Here is a 22355-nt window from a genome sequence, read left to right as displayed (position 1 = left end):
ATGGTTTAATGTCTATATTTATCTGTAAAAATCAGTAAAAACGGGAAACAGGGAGCCATAATTATAAACAATTTAGGCCTATTGGGAAAGCGGTTTAAGGTAGGTAGGTAGTAGTATGTTTTACAAACATTCAGCATTACTAGGCGCAAAAGCAAGCCAGACAACACAGTAAAAATGTGGAAACACTGTCGAACTTCAAAATTGTATATAGCGGGGAGGAGATCTCTCCTTAAGTTCCAATTTTCAATGCGATTTGGGTCCTTTCGTCTATACACTTCCCAAATTGAAACCTAAATCAACTTCACTCTGTTTAAAATTCATAAATCCAGCCAAATGCACTTCCCACCAATTGAAGGGTGGGTTATTTTACTATCATTGCTGTAACGCAAGCTAATGTAGCCCTTGCGTGAGGGTGGGGCATCTTTTTAGGGGCCACAATCCTTCAGAGGGTCCCATTAAAGCAAGTGCCAAAGAATATATGGGCGTTGGGGGGGGGCGGTTATAATTTTGCCTCACGTCACTGTTGACTCTCTGGGGCAGATTTATGAGCCCCTTGCGCCTCATTTACGCCGCCGTTGCGCCACTTTTGTGATGCAGCGGTGGCGCAAATCCTGCGCCATGCTGCGGGGTATTTACAACGTGACGCATCTGGCAGATGCGTCACGTTGTAAAGCCCTGCGCCACATGTAGGCGTTCTGGAGCAGGGGGGGGCATTCCGGCGCAGGAACGCCTCCTAAAAGTGGCTGAGTGAAATCTACAAGATTTCACTTAGTCACTTTTAAGGCCATGATGCGTCAAAACCCTGCGCCTGCTTGAAGCCGGCGTAAGGATTGACGCAGCATGTAAGGGATAGGGCACCCCCGAGCCTTGCTGGAGCTGCGTCGCGCTTGCGACGCAACTCCAGCAATGCGCCGCCTTTCCGACAGGAGATGCGTCACGCATCTGCCCATCCGAGTGCCACGGTGCGCCGCATTGTAAATGCGGCGCATCAGTGGTGGCGCACGGGTGGGCAGATGCGTTGCAACTCTTCTGGCGCATGTCTGCTGATTAGCAGAGATGCGCCAGACGTCATAAATCTGCCCCTCTGTGTTTAGTTGTTGGGCTTATGTACATCCTCTGTTTCTGTAGGGAGATAATTATGTGAAAAGATATTTAGGGGGATTTTTTGGTTGTCGGTGTTTTGGTGTATGCTTTGCACTGTTTTTTTTGTTCGATCGGGTTTTATTTGCTAACAAAGTACTGTACTTTAGTTAGTATTTCCAGGGCAAAACAACATTGCTATTTACAAAACATATACTTTCAGTGAAACAAGCATTGGCAGTGGTACTTTCTGAAAGTGAAGGGAGGAAGGATGGAAGGAGAGCAAGAATACAAATGTCATCAACATCTAATTTAAACATTCTTAGCAGGCCCCGCCTGAGGTCTAATTATACTACTCTGAGCAGTGTTTTCAGTTGGTAACGGAGCTAAATCGAAATGCGGCCTGTCCAGTCAGGCTCCCTTTCCCATCCCAGAGTGTTGGTTTACAGCAGATTTTGCCAGTGATGCCCAGCCCAGCTGCTCCTTCCATCAGTCACCAGCAGTGAATTTCCAGGATGTCTGACAATCGTGTGCTTGATCAGGTGAATTTTGGAGTAAAATTTGCCTTGAGTGGACAGGACAGCTGAACATAAAGCAAGCATTAGCAAAGCCAGGAGGTGTGGCTTTAATGTGCTAACACATGCACGCACAGGCATGCACACATGTGGCTTTCTTTAGGTGGCACATTGAACAACACCTATCTTTGAAGCAAACACACATAAAAGAGGATCAAGCTTGAACCTTGTACTCCAGTTTTGTGATAAATTAATCGGCGAAGTGGTCATCTACATACCCTTGACAGAACATGCAGTGCAGTCCTATGATGACTCCCAAAATGGTTTAAATATGTCAAAAAATAACAAATGAAAAAGAGCGTTCAACTCTATACAGGATTATCTATTCCTAACAATAGATGGTTAACTGTTCTTTAGCAATAGATTAAATAGTCATTATGTGACAAATAAAAGTTATTCAGGAGTCTTGCGAGTTGCTTTGAATCCAATTGTATTCAAAACATGGCAATTTGACAGAAGCAATCCATTCGGCCCAGCCAACGTGACTAGGGAGTCTTACTGGGGTGTGTTTTAATGTTTTTTTGTGGGAATGGTTAACGCTTGAATGGGTAGTGTAGTACAATGTGTATGTATAAAACATCATTGGTGATATCTATGTTTGAAATTTTAGGCCCTGATGAAGTCCCACTGGGACGAAACGCGTTGGCTGGGCCGAATGGATTGCTTATGTCAAATAGCCATTTTTTTAGATAAAATTGGATTCAAAGCAACTCGCAAGACTCCTGAATAACCTTTATTCGTCACATCATGACTACTTGATCTATTGCTGGAGAACAGTTTAACCATCTGTTGATTTTGGAACAGATAATCCTGTATAGAATTGAACGCTCCATTTCATTTGACATTTCTTGCGCTTGTGTTGGGGTGGCATCATGGCAATGGAGTCACAAAAGCAGAGCATTGGAGGAAACAGAATTTGTATTAATTACATACCAGTGCACCGTTGGAGCTCACATTGCCAGTGTGCTGTTTACTGGTTTTAAGATGTATCAGTCTGCCCTGACCTTAAATCTCACAGACTATGCCCTGTAACATAAAAAGCATTGGTTTATTTATGGTTCATTGTATCCACCTTCCTTTAGCTCATGCACAATCTCTACTATTAGAGCTGTGATGCACATGTTTGGGAGTTCAAGTGGTAAACTGACATAAAATACCTTATGTGCCCCCTTTTCACTATCCACAATTGTTAAGGTACAGGCTGATTTAAATCTGTAGATGTAGGTGTAGAGAATGAAGTGGGAGGGGGACCTGGCCCCTGTGGAGGAAACTAATTTGACAGATGCTTCAATGGCACCACGAGAGTAACCAATATCAATGAGACTACACTTAATACAACTATACCCCTTAACTACTTTGGAAGATAGAAAAAAGTAAATCCTTAAACTGCAGTAGATGCCGTTCAGTGATAGGCAATTTTTTCACATTGTATTACAGTGTCCTTTAATCCTGGAATATTGGCATGATGTCATCGAGACACTGGCACTGGGGAAACCCCTCACATCCTATATCAAGGCTTTTATTTCTACAGACTTTTACAGATAATGTAGGAACTCGAGCATCAAAGAGGGGAACACACATTGGTGGGATTGGAAGCCCTTCATGACAAGAGACACTTTCCCAAACACTTGAGGGCAGACACTGCCCCACAGAGAGATGAATGTCTGAGGGGTATGGACCGATGGTTTCAATGTGAAGAGCCTATTTATCAAGCCAGAGTTTGTCCCTATAAACAGAAAATGATACAGAAGCCATGCTGGGATTAATTTCACATTTTCATGAAATTTGATGTTGAGTATTACCTGGGGTACTAGGTTGAGAGCTGGAGCTGTAAAAGTGTGAGGTTGCAAGCATCTTTCTCTAGCATATGGTTAACATCAAAAAAAGGACTTTATAAAAAGAAAGGTATGGCCATGCCACAAACTGCCATCCTTATGCAGGCCAGTAATTGCTAGATTTACCACCTTATGCCAGTGGGCAGTATTATTCCATGGGTGGGCACCATATTGCCTTGGATGCTCATAATATAACAAGCATCACTGAGTCTTTTCCAGAGGAAACACTATCAGTTGTGGTATCTTAATGCTATGGATGTCCACAAAGTGCCTAGGATTACCTCTGTTATGCCTGGACCAGCATTATACAGGGAGACCATCAGGTCTTTGATACTGAAAATATGGCAAAGCTAACATTATAAGAGAGATCGGAAACTTTGGCCCATGGATGGCCTTAATGTGTGAAGAATTGCCACCAATATGGCAGGCTAACATTATGCCTGGGTGTGCACCATCATACAGTGGACTCCCACAATATCACAACAATTTCTACCATTATGCCAGTGCCAACATTGTATAAGATATAGGGGCAACACACACACACCTTCCCCGCATGGTCATGTGCAGACATAACATCTGCAGTAAAGTTTTTTGTCTACTTATCCAGCATCAACAAGTCGCATTCTTTAAAAAAACAAACTGTTTATTCAGCAATTTGCTCTGGTAAATACAGGTTTAGTTAGATCAGCAGTTGTCCTACCCCAGAACCAGGGAAACCCTGAGACCGATAGTAGAAAAGATCACTCTCACTCTTGTTCTACATCCTTTATCTCACCCGGATAACTCACCTTTGCTTGACTCGCGCACGATTTTTCCACCTGAGTCATGGCCGATCCGACACAACAGTAACAGAGCACTGACTGTCCTGGGCTTGTAAAACACCCAGTAATCATTGGTGTCAAGTTGCATGGTGATTGAGTTACATGTTATGCACCATCTGTAAGTATGACACCGGACCTGTTGTTGAATGGAGGAAACTATCTGCAGAGTTTTTGACCCTAATGATTATCCGTTTGGTGGATTTGGAGGAATTGTGATTTATTTTATGCTATTCTAAGACATTTGTAAAGCACACTGTCACCTTTAAGGGAGTCCTCGTGCTAAAAGGAGTAACAATAATAGAGTAAAAAAAGAGTCTTTAAAGCCTTGGGGAAGGCAAGATGATTGTCTATCTAGTGAAGGTAGAGAGGGAGATAATTCTGGCCCTTTGCAACCAAAAAAAGAGGAAAGTGATCAGTGGCTCGGCATTGCCAGGAGATGATTGAAGAATGATCCGAGTGGGAGGGGTTGGTGTAATGGACCAACCTCTGTTGAAGAAAACATCTAAGACCTGAAATCGAAAAGCACTGGGGAAGAGGACTCTAAAGTGGAAAGGCGAGGTAACGATCAATCAATCAGGGGCCTGTAAAGCGTGGCTACTCACCAATGAGGGTCTGAATGCATTGGGGGGAGAAGGGCTGCTGGTCAGACTGGGTGGAGGATCATTCGAAGAGCCAGGTCTTGCGGTCCTCCCTGAATTGGGTCAGTGACGCTGATTGCCTGAGGTGCAGGGGTGGAGTATTCCAGGTCTTGGCGGCGAGGTAGGCGAGCGATCTTCCTCTGGTTCTGGTCTTGTGGATCCTGGTGATGGAGGCGAGGACGAGTTGGAAGGATCAGAGTTGTCTGGTGGGTACGTGAAATGTGAGGCGATGGTTCAGGTACGCTGGTCCTTCGTCATGTAGGGCTTTGTAGGCGTGAGTGAGGAGCTTGAAGGTGACTCTCTTGCTGTCTTGGAGCCAGTGGAGTTGACGGATATGTTGCATGATGTGGCTGCGGCGGGGAATGTCAAGGACCATTCTGTTGGTGTTTTTTGGATGGAGTTTTGAACATTCTGTAGTTTCTTGAGCTGTTTCTGGGTGAAGCCAGTGTAGAGCACGTTGCTGTAGTAAAGTCTGCTGGTGATGAGTGCTTGTGTGACCGTCCTTCTGAAATCTGTGGGGATCCATCTGAAAGTATTTTGGAGCAGGCGGAGCATTTGGAAGCAGGCTGAGGAGTCTGCGCTGGTTTGGCTGTTCATTGTGAATGAAGAGTCCAGTATAATTCCAAGGTTGCATGCGTGGTCCGTCGGGGTGGGTGGAGCCCCCAGAGCGGCTGGCCACCAGGAGTCGTCCCAGGCTGACGGGGTGGGTCTTAGGATGAGGACTTGTGTTTGAGGCAGCTGTCTTTCATCCATGTAGCAACGGCCTTCATTCCACTGTGGAAGTTGGTTATTGCAGTTGAGGGTTCGTTGGTGAGGGAGAGGATCAGCTGGGTATCGTCAGTGTAGGAGGTGATGTTGAGTCGGTGGCCTCTGACGATAACTGCGAGGGGGGCCATGTAGACGTTGAAGAGGGTGGGGCTCAAGGAGGAGCCCTGGGGGACTCCATTGCTGATCTCCGTGGGTTCTGAGAGGAACAGTGTTAGTCTGACTTGCTGGGTCCGGCCAGTGAGGAAGGAGTGGATCTGGTCCAGGGCCTTGTCTCGGATACCGTAGTCATGGAATGTGTTGATTAGGGCGCGTTGGGAGACGGTGTCGAAGGCAGCCTAGAGGTCTAGTAGGATGAGGGCTGTGGTTTCGCCTCGGTCGAGGAGGGAGCGGATGTTGTCTGTGGCGATGAGGAGTACAGTCTCTGTGCTGTGGTTGCTTCAGAAGCTGGATTGGGAGTTGCCCAGGACGTGGTTTGCTTCGATGAACTCTGAGAGCTGGGCGTTGATGGCCTTGGGGAGGAGTGAGATCAGTCTGAAGCTCTTGAGGTCAATCGGGTCTAAGGATGGCTTGTTCAGCAGGGTGATGATCTTGGCATGTGTCTAGTCATCAGGGAAGGTGGCAGTTTCGATGGAGTTGATGGTGCAGCAGAGCTGGGGGGCGATGGCGGCAGCTGCACTGTGGAAGATGTGATGGGGGCATGGGTCCGTTGGGGCTCTTCAGTGGATGTTGTTCATAGTCATGAGCTGTGTCCAGCAGAGCACAGTCTGTTGACGGGTGGCTTGGTTGTGTGCAATGGTGGCGGGCGTGGCGGCCGGGTCTAGGGTGTTGAAGTTGTCGTAGATCTTCCTGATCTTGTGGTGGAAGAAGGTGCTGAGTTTGTTACAAATTTCTTGGGAGGGGGAACATCTGTGGTCTCGCTGTTGGGCCTGGCAAACTGATTGACGATGGCGAAGAGTTCGTTGCTGTTGTGTGCGTTGCTGTTGATTCTGTCTTGAAGGGGTGTTTTCTTGGTGATATTCAGGAGGAGGTGGTGTGCGTTGATGGTGGGTTTGAAGGTTCCGTGAGTTTCCAGGGTTTTGTTGCTCCTCCATACCTTCTCAAGGCATCTGCAGATGCAAAGATATAGTTATGAGCATCTGCAGGCCATGAGTTGGAGGAATAGGAAAATTGGTCCTTGTCCACTATAAAGAGCTCAATTTTGTTGGCGTTTATTGTAAAGGATTGAGGCGCATCCATCATTGTGACCACCTCAACAACAACAACAAGTATGTGTACTGTGGCCGACGTCAATCTCTGCTCTCAGGTGAAGGAAATAGGCTTCCCTTAGCCATACCTAATGCAGCTTTTCTATCCTCCTGGTTTGTATCTGACTTAATAGAAAAACTATTTTGTGGAATACCATTATTGAGAAACCATTTCACTTAAACATTTTAATGGAAATTTTCAGAATGAATGACATTTACCATTTAATAGAAACCAATTCATAGGATCTATTTTTGTGTGAAATTGGCTGTTGCATGCTTATTTGTTAATGTGTAAATAAAGTGGTTGGAGGTGTTACTTTCAGAAACAGTTTCCTCAGAAGTAGTTACTTCAGTGTTTTACTTCAGGGGACATTTTTTCACCTTTATATATTTTTTACATTAGCGAACAATTACTTTGGATCCCTCACCACCTCTAAACACCATCCATCCATGACATCTCAGAACCGCTAAAGACCCTCAATTTCTGCCCCCTAAAAAACCCTCACCACACCTAACTACACACATGCCCAAAAGGCTCTTCTACCACTAAACTACACCCATCCCAGAAACCTGAAAACCCCTCACTACACCTAAACTAAAACAATCCCTACCCCCAAACTACACCATCCCTGAATCCTCTTAGCCCTCTTAGCCCCTACAATGCACCCATCTGTGAACCATAAAACCCCTCACTATCCCCAAACTCCACCCATTCCTATACCGTAAAAACATATTTCTATGCGAATACCCACTCATTCCATACCACTTAAAACCCCTCACCACACTCAAACTCTGCCCATTCCTGAACCCCAAAAAGGTCTTACCACCCTTAAACACCACTCATCCATGACCCCTAAAAGGTAAACAACGATTACCACAATACGTTTTGCCCGCAGGGAATCACAACGCTGTCGTTCCAACGACCGCGTTGTGATTCCACATACCATTACTCCGCAAGTCGAAACAACGACTTGCGGAGGGGTGGGGTGAAGGTGTTGGATTCAAAATCCAACACCTTCCCTAGTGTCCGCACAGACTGAAGTTGGAATAGTAAATTATACTATTCCAACATCCAGTGCCCCCCCTCCGCAAGTCGTTGTTCCGACTTCCGGAGTAATGGTATGCGGAATCACAACGCGGTCGTTATAACGACCGCGTTGTGATACCCTGCGGACAAAAAGACTGCGTGATTTCGAGACATATTCCCCCTAAAACCCCCCACTACCTCTAAACTCTACCCAACTCTAAACCCTAAAAACCCATTCTACATCTAAATTAGAGCCAGTCCTTAAAACCACTCGCCATCCTAAACGCCATCCAATCCTGAACCCTTAAAACTCTTTGTTGCCCTAACCTCTACCCATCACTGAACCTTACAAACCCTCATCACCCCCAACTCTCCACGTATTCAGGAATCATAAAAACAATTCACACCCTTAAACTCCACTCATCCGTGAACCATGAATCCCCATCACCAGCCCTAAACCCCACCCATTGCTGATACCTAAAAAAAGACTCCCCATCCCCAAACTCCACAAATCCCTGAACCTGAAAAAGCACTGACCGTCACTAAACAATACCCATCCCTGAACCTATAAACCCCTCACTAGTCTTAAACTCCATCCAAGTTAAATACAATTTTGGATTTTTCCTTAAAATTGCCTTTCCTTTAAATTACGATTTATTTGTATTGCCTTAAAATTGTCTTTCATTAAAATTGGGTTTCCATGATTCGTTTCCCTCCAATGTGGTTTCACAGTTTTCTTTTTTTCATAAATTCTTATACATTAGTCCCACCAGCCTGCTGACTTCCATATTAATTTTTGCTCTCTACTGTCCGAAAAACGGCCAATCTATTTCCATGGCACTAGGCATTAAGACAGAATTTCACTCTTATTACTGTTTGGTGTAAATCAGTTTAGTATATTTTGGGAAAATTGACAGTTATAAAGAAGTTGACTGTGCTTTTTAGATATATTGACTGTGAAGTTTTCATTCCACAAATCGTTGTGGGAAAGTGGAACCCTCAAGAAGGAGGAAATGCGCACATGAGGGGAGTGTCATTCTTCTTTCTATTTACGTCGAGCCTGGACAGCGCATGGGCTGCTCTGCGAGGCATTCTGTAATGTACACCGTGGCTTGAAGCCCCTCCGCTTTTTTTCATTTGTCCTCATTTGTGCCTTTCATAAATGCATGTTTCTGTTTGGTCAGCATGTCTAATTACTCCTGCCGTTTGTTGTTTTAGATCCTCCCTGCGGATTGCCCCCGATACATGTGGTTTTCCGCTTTCTATAATTGTGTTTTTGTGCGCACTCCTTTTTTCTTTGGGTGATGGCTTGTTAAAGGAGGCCTCACTTTTCTTTAGCTTTAAGCATGCCGACTCCCTTTCCCCTCCCACAACACTGCTTGCCCACCCCCAGGAACCTTTTGAGATCGCTTCTTTTTTTTATTATTAAAATTAACAGTTTCTCAGTGGTTCACAGTATGTGTGTCGCGGCACTCCAGTGTGCCGTAAAAAGTAGCCATGGGTGCCTCCCCAATCACACTGTTTGGGAAACAACAGATACGCCTCGTCACGTAAACCAGCCAAATCTGCAGTAAGACACTCCCTCCCACTCCATGTCAGGCCGCCTCGCTTCATGCCTCATCAGATTTTTATTTTGTATTTATTCGTTGCTTTCTCTTTAAGGTGCCGACCCTCTCTCCCCTCCCACAACACTCCTTGACCACCCTCACCACCCCTCCGAGATCGCTTCTTTTTTGGGGTTTAATTAAAATTAACGCTTCTCTGTGGTCAACAAGCACGATTTGCAGTGGGCAGAGCTATAGGTGTAGTGAGGATAGGGGATTCACCGCATACATTGCTAAGTTAGCATAAGTTAGTATAAGCTTGCCTGCCATAATGCCGCTTTTACACACGTTTCTACATGACTTTGTTTTCGCGAATCCTCTGCTTGTGCTCGCTCACATGGGAACTGTCTACCTTTCACGTTTCTTGCTGTACTCTTTGGTCTTTGTCTGCACAGCATGTTCAAGGTTGAAAAACAATGTTCTCTGTTAATCTGCTTTGGTCAGTCATGCGCATGTCAGACATAATACTACCACAGCTGTACTATTGAAAATCGAGTGCTTTTAATATGGCATTGCAGGCATGTTAGGCACTTGGAGAAAACCTTTCCGAAGAGAAGAGCTGTGTTTGTGCGGAGATGTAAATCTTTGCATCTAAACCTGGAGGTATGGGGGACCCTTGACAAAGCCCAGAGGTCTTCTACAATTATTATAAACTAGTTCCTAGCACGGGGAGGGTGGCAAGGCACATTAGGCCTTTTTTCCACTAGCCTTATAAAATGATATCCCCGTTCATATTTTATGGAATTGTAACAATGCTCACTATGTTGAGTTTATGCATTTTGCTGCTAGTATTGGCTCGTGTACTGCTTTATAGAGCATGTTAGTTAAAATAAACATTTTAAACTATACTGTGTCTCTGATTACTTACGTTGTGGACAAGTATGAGTGAGTTGGCGAAAGAGTGTTCTTGTTCCCGCGATTACTGAGAGTCTGAGTTACATGTTCTAGGATGTCTAATCATTGGTAGCTTCGCTGTAGTACGGAGAACAAATGAGACACTATAGCTAGTCGGATTGGGGTTCCAGGCACTAAATTGGGCTGTTGGTACACCATTATACAATGAGGTCCTGGTTTCTTGTGCGTAGTTCTGTATATGTGCAGAATCCCTGCAACATAGGCTGATGTTACTACACATAACTCAACATCGGCGTTGTCTTCTGGACGTTCCTGGTGCACAAGCTGATCGCTGTTGGTGCCGGGTGAGTCAGTGTTACAAAAATTAAACCTCAACAGAAAGCACTTACAGAAATAAAGAATCAAGGTGCCCGAGTTGAAGCTCCACTTCTACAACATATTAATAAGCCTAACTTCATGCGTTTGGTCAAGGCTAAGCAAGCAAGTGTGTTTTCTCTGCATTTCCACAGTGAAAAGTTAGCTGTAATCCTTGATGGAGTTGTATTCATCCCTGCTTTTCTCTAGTGCCAAACCTCATTTAGCGTATCTAATGAGGAGGCTCTTTCTAGTCATCTGTTACATTGAGCTGGGCGGCTGGAAGGAGGAGTGAGCACGGACATGTTCTGTTGTTTTTTTTTTTGTTTTTTACACTAAGATCACTGCAAGCAGGTGCCTGAGTTCAGTGGCGTAACAAAAGCTGAGGGGGCCTTCCTGCAAAGTACACGGAGGGGGCCCCCGCTCCGGATTAAATCCGGAGCTCTGAGGCCTGAGTACTGGGCAGAGGGAGCCCCCTGCCGCTCGGGGGGCCCCCCGGACAGCAGGGGCTGCGTGGGCCTGTGTGACGCCCCTGCCCGAGTGGAAGCTCCACTTTTGTAACGTATTAATCAGCCTAACTTCGTGCCTGTGGTCATGGCTAGGCAAGTGTGTTTTCTCTGCATTTCAACAGTTAGCTGTATCCTTGAGGGAGGTGTTTGCATCCTTGCTATACTGGAGCTCGAAACCTCATGTAGTGTATGTGTGTATGTGACGAGGAAGTTCTTTCTCATCACCTGTTACATTGAGCCGGGCGGCGGGGAGGAGGAGTAAGTGCGGACATGTTCTGTTTTTTCCCCCCACTGAGTTCACTGCCCAGCCCCACACGCTCCCAGGGATCACGCGATGCCTAGTGACAACCTGATCCAGACGGCAGCTTTGCCTGCACTGGGCAGCCCTCACATGAATCGGCGCTGCACTTTTTCAATCAGCATTAAGTTAAACTTGTTGTTAAGTTTGGCAGGTCTGGTATTATGAAACTGCAGGCTCACGCCTGAACAAGGTCTGCATAGGTATACAGGGAACGATTTCAGAGAGGCACTATCAAGATGGCTGTTATGGTTAGCTCTTTGTCCCACTGGGCATGCTCCAAGGGTTAGAGACCTCACCAAAATGGCTTCTTAGTTCACTCCAGAAAGACTTCTTTTTCAGAGCTATGTTACTCTGCAAGTGATGCTTGTTCAATCTGCCGTTGCACCTGCAGCCTTGGTTTGCCTTGTTTGATTTTTTTAAAGGTGGAGGATTCACGTTTCTTTGCGTGATATCAAGAGCTGCATTAGTGTTAGGTGCGGAATCAAATAAAATTGCCGCAGTATTACAAAACAGAGCGGAACTTCTACCGCGAACCCTTTTCGTGGCAAGTTATATAAGTAGGATTAACATAAACTTGTTAATGTATGATTATTAACCAACATCATTGTAGAACTTCAAATCCCTGCATGCGTTGCAGGCGAGGTGGACACTTTTTCACTTGTTTCTTAACTTCAGCATTACTAGTGGGGCACACATCTCAGTATACATGTTACTGCTGCCATGTCAAGTAAGTGGTCCCGGTGAGAGTGTGTGCAGGTAAATAGTTACAGTCAAAATATTCTCCATTTTTCACACTTGGAAAGAGTATATGTGAAGATCGGTATCTGTGCATCGCTGTATTAACAAGCCCGGAGACAAAGCGTTAATTGCGTAAACTATTGGCATGCGTACACTAGTGAAAAGAAAAATGTTAGTGGAATAATTTTCTCTATATACCAAACCCAGCGTACATTTTATTAAAAACATGCAGAGTCGTTGACTTATTGTAAAGCCATATGTGCATTTCTTTACTTTGCATCAAAAGAATTTGTCAAACATCTTGACTGTTGTGCATCATTTTGTACTATCTTCAGAATTCTGAGAAGACTGTTAACTTGCCAAACTATGTTGTAGGACACCATTGTATAAACAGAAAAAAAACTTTACAGTGTAATACTTTAAAACAATTCAGTGCTTTGCATGGTATTTTTGAACAAATAAATATTTTCTGCACGGGTCACAGATATTTGTTACCAAATGGTGCTTTTCTCATTACCTCTCAAACCTTCCTTAAAAGGCAGTCTCCCTTTTCAACCTCCACCAACCTCCAGCAATTTGAGTGTATCCTATTGACCCATAACCTGGCAAAGTTTTAAAGGTTCTCCAACCGGTGCTCTCAGTCGGCTTATAAAAATAAAACTTTTTCACAGTCAGGAATGTTAACTTAAGCAGATATATTTGAAAACAAAACTGTCTACTGCCTCACCACCTCTCATCTCGCAATCCTACTGACCCCTGACATCCCTCACACTTCCTATCTCCGCTCTATACCTCCTGCTCTCACATGCTAAACACAGTTTCTTTCCTGTGCCTTTTCAAAGTTTTCGTTCCTCAATCCCACACTCTCCTCCTCTTCTTGGGGTGTTTTCTGCATCCACAGGTCCTTCCTCTTTGTGCATCTGCTCACCCCTTCTTTCTCTCACACTCTTTCTGCTCATCTGTCTGGAGTTCCTTCACCACTTCCTGCACAAAATTCCCTCTCTCTTCTTTTCTATCTATTCTGTGTAACTCCCACCCCTATCTATTCAGCATGCCACAAAATCCCATTACACAAATCCACTCCACATCACACAATTTCAAAACAAACCCACATAATTCCACTCCGCACCACATACACCCACGACAATCCAAACCAAAACACATATGTGAAAGACATTGTCATTTACCACGCCAATAGCTCTAACTCTCCCAAATGCGAGACCTATTGCATTGCAAATGCTTGTTATTTGTTTATTGTCAGTAACCTGCCTCCACGCACCAATCTTATAGAATTTGTTAGTGGCCCCATCATGACCGTGAATGCGCTCCTTCCTATATTTCTACTGTAAAAGCAATTCATTTTCAGGGCACTGTTTTGTTTGGATATTGTCCTGTTTCAATTTCTTGAATTTTGTTTTGATGCCTCATACTGTGCCTGTTCGAACAGGAAATATTTGGAGTATCTCATTTGTATATTCTGGTACTTTGTCACTCACAATAAATTTCCCAATTTTTTTGCAGATCTAGAAATTAATTTTGATTCCAGCAGCGACTATGAATATGAAGATGAAGTTAAACTCGTTATCTTTCCAGATCACTTTGAAATCCCCTTACCAAATATAGAAGAATTACCAGCGCTGGTCAGTGAGTGTGTTTTTCTGTGAACTGGAAGCTTATTTTTGGTCGATGGTTGTTAGGTGTTCCTTATATTAAATGCATCTGCAGGATCTCCCAATTCTGATCCGTACCGTTGGTGGGAGTCTAGCCTCAAAGGGCGGTAACATCATTGGGTTCTTTTGAGTCTCCATTACATTGCTGTAGGCTTCAATACGTTTTTACCCAGATTCTGTGCCAGTGTGCATGATTTTGAACCTGTTTAATAGGTATACTCTTGTAATAATAACATTCAGCACTAGGTTCTGTTCTGTATAATGCTGTAGTTTTTGCTAGGCAGAAGGGCTTTCCACCATGAAATGGATGTTACTCAAGCAGGCTTGTTTATAGGGATACATTAATTCCGTATTAAGGGCCGATAATGGTCAGGGTGTGCTATTTAAATGCTAAATAACAAAATATTGCTGCATCGCTTGTTCAATTACCTACATTATTCTTATCAGCTTTTGCAGCTGGTATACCCCAATAGGTCTAGTGCCTAGCCTCATCTCTTCTCTGTAAGTTTCATATCACATGGTTACTTCCTTTTGTATGGAGTTAGACAAATGGTCTATTTTTCATGGGGGCTTTGAAGGAGGACATAATGGTGTGAACAAATGCTATTCAAACTTTCCAGTGTGACTAGTTGGAATCAGCCAATGTGTATTAATCAGCCAATGTGTATACCTGTATTTCTTCCTGCTTGTACTTATTATCCATTAGGATCTGAGCATGTTTCCCATATATTTTCCCAAAATTAAAAGGTGAGTCATGTTTACTGTAGGCATTGTCTTTTATGCTTATATGATCCCGCCTTCTTTACTTTGAATATATAGTATATGTTTGGATATTTGAAATCGCAGATGACACTTATAGAGATACAATGGACACTAAACAACACTCTGAAATGTCATTACCTCTAGTAAAAAAGTCAGTAATATAGTTACACCGAGAGCAGCTTAGGGCCTTTTCAGTAGTTTTGATTGGACAAACTTGAAGAACTTATGCAGCAAATGAACTAGACAGCTTGTGGCTTGACACGCCCAACATTGTAAGAAAAGCTGTCAGAGGGTGCATTGAGTGGAGTGGTTCGTTAATGCTCTTGTTGTGGAACCTAAAGCTGACATTAGCAATAGTGTAATTTGAAAAAAGTAGTGTAGTATTTTGTTTATAAAATACTATCTAAGATTGTTTTTAAAGGAGGGAACAGAGAATATTCTGATCAAGCAGATGGTAGATAGTTCATCTCTTGGCACCATTCAGTAGAACTCTGGATCTTTGATCTGTGTAACCAATTATTATTTCTAAAAGATCACACCACTCTATTATGTTAGAGTGGCCACTCCATGACAAACTACAAGACCATTTGGGGAGTCTCGCTGATGTGGGACTTTTACTTTGAAGTAGATATCTGTGTAGTGCTGAACCTGAGATGTCAGATTAGACTGCCCTGCCTTTTGTTCTCCTCAGCACACCTCGCCTACATAGTAAGGTGACTTCTAAGTATCACAGAATATACCTTAAAATGGGAACCTGAGACCTAAAATAACTTCCTATTATTGCATAATACACAATGGGCAGAGAAAGGTAGATTGAAATGTAGCCCCAATGAAATGCCGGTGGGGTGGAAGTCCTTACTAAAAGGAAATTGGCTGTTTGTTAAGTCGCGGAGAAGCTACCACTTAATAATGGTGCTAGTTCATCCCTAAACCTATGATATCCATAAGTTATGAACCAGCATTTGCAGATAAAAAACCTTTATTGGGACCATGAGGCCGGCTGCTCCATCTGACTCGTTTCTGAAATTGGCAACCAAAGTTACCGGATTTCTGTCTTAAGCCCTCTGCGTTCCCATTGTTTTAATTGTTGGAGGAGAGTTTTTTGTGAGTTGGCATGAAGGTTCTAGCCATTGGAGTGGAGAGATGATGAAACGGAGTGTAGATTGGTGCTGTTTCCTCCACTCACTTCCCTTGAACTTCAGGATTTATTGCCTAGTTGCATTAGTTTAATGAAAAACAGTTTGGCCCCTGCAGGGCTCCAGATGAGGCTACCTCTAGTCCAGCTGACTTGATGAAATCGTACCTTTGTACAGCTAGATATAAAGTGAGATGTAAGGGATACTCATAGACCTTGTTTTCCAACCCATATTGCTCTGTAGAAGGTCTGTTCAGATCCAGCATCATTGGCATAATAAATGTAAAAATATCTTATTATAGAGGTGAATTTTTACCTCCTATGAATAAATGTAGATGACCGAATTACTCTGGGCATAAAATTAATATTGTACTTGCCTAGAAACACTTTGTAGATCTTACTTTGAAAGAAGGCAATAACTATGTTTATCTTGGCCACAAGGTTCCTCTTTGTATGCAAGGCAAGGCCCAATTTCTATCCTCTCTGAAATGCAGTTGGGGCAAATTGCTGTTAAACACAATACCAATCAGTTCATAACATTTGCATATTGAAGTATAAGGCTGAGAAGGATGCATTTCCTTCTGACACATATTAGAAAGCTCTAAGTTTTAAATTTTTCTGTTTGTCCAAGCCTTACATACGTCAATACAATTTACATTTTATATTTTGTGCATCTTGCTACCAAAAATCCTGAATAAAGTGGAAAGATACTACATAGAAAAGTTGTTGTTGAGAAGAAAATGCAATGGAATATATAGCAACCAGCACCTAAGAGCATTGGTACATATTGTTATCTTGGTCTGTGGTTCCCTAATCAATTGAAGATGGTGATCTATCTAAGAAAATCAAATACTAAGTCTGTGGCAGTCGAAGTAGGGCTGCTAAACTAATTTTGGGGATGGGTGGGAGAGATTTAGGATTTTTAAAGATAACTTGTGACTTTAAAATACAAACATTGACGCTTTATGGTGCTGTGTACAAAGTACTATGATAGAATTTGGTACCTTTTGGAAAAATGTTCCACCTTTACCCACTTGTTCATGAACGAAGGCTGTCCAAACTTGGAGCTGCATTCGAATACTAGAGAATACAAGGCTTTTGTATCATTAATGAGATTGTGGAACTTCCTCTGAAAATTACACATATTCCTTTAAGGAATCCTGTAAAAATAGAGTTGAGCAGCTGTACCTAAGCAAGTTTTTACTGTTTACAAATAAGTGCTGATTGCGTTCAAGGAGCTAGATTTATTGATGAAAAAATTATAAGTAGTTGCAGGGTGATTCTTAGACAATGCTTGAAGATCAAAAGCTGTGAAAGCGATGATATGTACTGTATATTAAAACGAAGGATGTAGATCATGCTTGATTCAGTAATTACAGATCAGTTCAAGGGTATCTAAAGAACTAGGGTCAAGAGAAACAAAAATTGTTTGGGATAACTTTACATTGGGCAGTTCCTTGTGCAAGCAGGGACTGGGCTTAGTGTGAAATTCGAGTTGAGACATGAACCTGCCTTTTGGGTTAAATGGAATTATAGATTTGAGGCCTTTTTGCTAGATTTATTTAGTTGGATTGGGAAGAAATAACAGTTAACACTTTTGATCCTTGACAAATTATTGGTTATATGATTTATAGCACACAAAGTTATGGTCTTATTGGATATTGTGCTAGAAATGTCCTCTGTGTTACTCTGAAAATGTTTTATTAGCTTTCTGTTCTGCATGGAGTTTATTATTATAAGTCTAGGAGATCTGCTAATGATAGAAAACATTGAATTTAATATGGTCTTGCTTTGGTGTATGGTGTTGCATATTTCTATTAATTTAATTGCCATGCACCCTTAACTAAGGATGAACAGGGTACATTAAGGCACTGGGCACTGAGAAAATATAAATATTAGAGGCGTCCCACTACCCCTACATAGAAAATTGATTTCTAAAATATTTTATCTTGGTTACCCAAATACTATCTTGAAGCAGGAAATCAATTTATAAGTTAAGACATTTGATTAAATTGAGCCTTCTGTTCTAAAAGTCTGTAATTCATTTCAGGTAACCATAGCCTGTGATGCAGTACTAAATTCAAAATCCCCATATGTAAAACAAGACCCAGATTCCTGGGAGGAAGAACTTCTGGTGTCCAAGTATGCCAATAACCTGGCCCAGCTAGACAATGGAGTGCGGATCCCACCAAGGTAAGACTGTGTAAATATTTTATTCACTTCCGTGACTACTGAACAAATAAATAATTCTACTGGTAAACAAGATGAAAACAGACATGTTGAGATACCAAATTATGTATTAAAATACCACACACTGAGTGCATGACGGTGACTATATTTTGAAGAACCAGGCCAGCCAGATACCAGCCTAAGTACATGCTGTCCTGTGGGAGGCTTTTTGATACCAAGGTATAACTTTAATTGTTGGGGATCACTACATGAGGATCAGAAACAACATATATCTGTATCTGAAGAGGTGGAGCTTGCAAGGATGTTTTTATTTTATGATTATGAATGTCCTGATTCAGCATAGAGCCATATCTCTCCAAACGTGAGTAACATAATTCTCTGCTCTCTATAAACAGAGAGACTAAGAGAATGGCGGGGATGGAATGTATTTCAAGACTTATGTTGGCCAGTAGGAAACATATTACCGGCGTCCATACCTGATTCTACCTACTAACGAAATATATATTTTTACCTCTGTAGCCACTCTGTTACTATTTTGTGAGCAAGACGGACATAGTTTTGGACTATTTATTTACACCCCTAGCCATAGCTTTTTCAACCTCATCCCACCAACCATCCTTTTGACTTTTTGCTAATAGTTTACCATGTGGAAGTACCCTGCAACATTTCCACTCTGATTAAATTGACTGGATGGTCTCTTTCTAACCAATCCCAGTCAAATAGCACATCAGCACCCATCATGGGCACTGAAGAAATAGGAGCATTGTTTCATACAGCAAGATCTGATCTTCAATGCCGTGCTCCAATTAGAACGCTGCTCCAAGGCCATCCTTATGTGTCCAGGCAGCTGAGGGTTCAATTTCCAGATGGAATTGTAAGGGAAAGAGGGGAAAACTCTGCCTTGGTGCTTTGCTCAATTGGTAATGAGTCGGACAGGGCACTGTTCATGAGAACCCGACCAGGCGTTGTTATAAAGGGCTTGGTTATAGGACAGAAGCCTGTAGGTCAGTCGTTTATCCTCTTCTGGACCCCATAACCTCATATAGGAACCTCCATCTCAGGGTGCCAAATGCTTTTCCAAAATCTACTAGGTTATGGGTGCTTAGGCTGGATAACTAGTAAACGGGCCAGGGCAATCTGATCCATTCTGAGAAAGTAGCATCTACTGTGCCCCAGCACTTAGCCTTTTTGGTGTCACCTTAAGTAATCCACTAGCCAGAACGTTCGCTATGTTCTCACCTACTATGTTGATATAAGATTCTATTATTCTCTCCTGAACACTGACTATAACATTTTCACCTCATTATTGGCAGCAATATTGGGTATAGTGGCAGGAGATATTTTGCATTCAGATCAGAAGGGTTCCGTTAAGGGCCGCCAGCTTTCGCACCTTACTTATGATTTAATTGGAGCGATTGATTTGGCCTCTACATATTCTATCCCATTGGCCGCTATGACCTTGGATGCCACCAAGGCCTTCGACAGGGTGAATTGGATATACCTGTCGGAGGTCTTGGAAAAATTTAATCTTGGCGAGAAATTTTGCCGTAAAATACAGTCTATCTATCGGAGACCAACGGCTCGACTTCTTGTAAATGGCAATATCACTGGCTCTTTTAACATATCCAGGGGGACTAGACAGGGCTGCCCACTCTCCCCTCTCCTTTTTGATTTATATATTGAGCTATTTGCTCAACGCCTCAGAGAGGATTCAAAAATCCAGTCTTTCAAGTATGGGGAGTGGAAGAGGAAGGTAGCCCTTTATGCTGACGGTATTTTAATTTTTACAGCCAATCTAGACACAGCATTTCCAGCAGTTATTAGTCAAGCTCAGGAGTTTGGATTAGTTTCAGGTTACGAAATTAATGCCTCAAAGACGGAGGTCATGGTCTGGAATCAGGAGGTAAATCAATATCCGCACCGGATACGCCCCAGAATGAGATATCTGAGGGTAAATATCCTCCAAGGTATAACTAAGATAGCTGAAACTAATATGACCATGGTGGCAAAAGAATGTGTGAAGTTAATGAAATCTTGGGCTTCGCTCCCTCTTTCCATCATTGGCAAAGTCTACTTCGTCAAAATGTCAATACTCCCGAAAATCATCTTCTTTTTCAATAGCATTCCCCTTCATTTTGAGAAATCACAAATTGATCAAATCCAGAGGGATAACAACTCGTTTATTTGGGGATACAGACTCTCCAGGATAGCTTGGAAAAAGTTAAGACGCAGGAGAGAGAAGGGAGGTCTTGCCTTGCCAGATATCCAGCTTTATGCTTGGGCCTTCAAACTCTCTCATGCACGTATGCTTCTGAAAATGCCGACTAATACGGGAGCAGGAGGGATGTTTTTAGCTATGCTTCGGGGGGCACATCTATCGGTGGAGGGTTTTTTGTTCAAATTTGGTGATCCAAAGTTTTAAAAAAAAATAGGCTTAAGGTTTTGCAGGGCCTAGGTAAGACATGGGCAGAATTGAGGAGGTCAGTCTCTCTTGGATACTTTTCGAGCCTGGCTCCCCTATGGGATTCCCCCGGCGGCCCAGAATGTTTGAGGGACAGATTGGCAACTCCTCTGAGAGAAGTCGGTCTGGTAGTTTGGGGGGACCTGATCCCTGATGGCACTATAGTTACATGGGAGCAACTTAGGGAAAGGGTCGGGGTGGGTCTCTCCAAATTTAAATACCTCCAGCTGGTTAGTTGGGCCCAGTCACACTTTCGTACAACTCATGGAAGCTTATTAGGCGGAGGCAACTATTTGGAACATCAGCTTGTGACTAGACCCCAAGGAAAGAAGGAAGTCTCCTTCTGGTATCAGGCTATATTGGAGGAAGTGGACGGTGACTTTAAACTTCCCAAGGAACTGTGGGGAAGTTCTTTACCTGCCCAAGACTGTGATACATTGTGGCAGCGTTCGTTTACAATCTTGTACAAAATAGTAAAGCCGGCATGGTTAAAAAGAAATCACTTGTTCACCATTCACAGGGCTTACTTTACTCCATTGAAACTTTCAAAAATCAACAAAGAACAACCTGCATGTTGCAAGAAATGTGGAATGGTTTCGGCCTCCGATATCCATATGCTGAAAGAGTGTCCAGCTTTGCCTCTCTTCTGGGATAGTATTGGAAAATTCTTGTCTGACATATTGGGAACCCTTGTTACTATTGACTTACCTTTGATTTTCTTTGGCTTGAAGGATAATGTCAGTGGTCCTGCAAGATCGCTACTTTTTTATGCCATCCTCCTAGCTAGAAGACAAATTTGTATAAAATGGACAGACCCTACCCCGCCCTCCTTCTTTGACTGGCAGTCTTCTGTCTTTGCGGTTTCCAGGTTAGATTTAATGAGATCTGGCAGCAAAAAGAAGAGAACATTTTGGAATATATTGAAATTAAGATGGGACCTGGAGTTGTCTCTATAAAGGGTTGTCCCTTTTTTTTTTTTTTTTGGGTCCTATGATTATGCTGCCTTCATATTCTATGGGCCATGTCAGATACTTTCAGTCGGGACTGGAAGACTTAAGACGAAGGTCATCTAGCTCCTGCAGCTTGTTAATAGAATTATCTCAGTTGGTGTCGTCACTAGCACACAAGCAAGTCTATGTACTGGTAGGCGGGTCTCTCCATTTCTAGACGCTTTCGCCTCTCAGCTTGCTGAGTGTGGGTACGGACAACTTGAGCGTGCACTTGAAGCAAAATTGGCGGCGAATGAGGAAAAAATAAAAAATAAAAAAGATTCTATTATTCTGCTGCTGTGTTTCAAATCTGCATGAGCTTGAGTGGCAGTGTTTGCCTCAAGGGCAAAAATGGCTGTACACCACATGAACTGATACAATATGTATTGACAAAGACAACAGGCCTTGCCTTCATGTGAAAGTATGCAAAACACAGGCATGCACAAGTGCTGTTGTGGTGGTGGTAGTAATTGTATTCTGGTAATAGTGGTGGGGTAATGGAGAAGATAGTGATAGTGGTATTAGTTGCTGCGATGTAATGGTGGTGATAATATTGATGATGGTGGTGCTGGGAATGATTCTTTCCTATACAATGCATTTATAAAATGAAGAACTGAATATACAATGATATATATATTTTTCATATTTGAAACAATCGCTCATGCATTCCAATGCAAGCACTCCATGAGAGGCTGACTGAAGCACTGCATAGCCAATAGTATGAGGTAATAGAGTTATACTGCTCTGGGTGAAGTGAACTCCAAATCTGTATATATTATGAAGAATTGGAGGACAGTTT

The 22355-nt window shown here is 42.8% G+C and overlaps 1 protein-coding gene across 2 annotated transcripts in view; it reads left to right on the top strand.

Annotated features, from left to right (window-relative positions):
- Positions 1-22355, top strand: part of USP13 (ubiquitin specific peptidase 13) — a 324868-nt gene that overhangs the window by 104990 nt on the left and 197523 nt on the right. For both annotated transcript variants that reach the window (XM_085635387.1, XM_085635386.1), the window contains exons 4-5: positions 13871-13989; positions 17967-18109. In XM_085635387.1, the coding sequence (XP_085491513.1) occupies positions 13871-13989; positions 17967-18109 (262 nt within the window). The remainder of the gene's footprint in view (positions 1-13870; positions 13990-17966; positions 18110-22355) is intronic.

The sequence above is a fragment of the Triturus cristatus genome, chromosome 11, assembly GCF_964204655.1.
Source record: "Triturus cristatus chromosome 11, aTriCri1.1, whole genome shotgun sequence".
Lineage (NCBI taxonomy): Eukaryota > Metazoa > Chordata > Amphibia > Caudata > Salamandridae > Triturus > Triturus cristatus.
The sequence above is the reverse complement of the archived record's forward strand: the minus strand, read 5'-3'. Positions and strand labels throughout refer to the sequence as shown.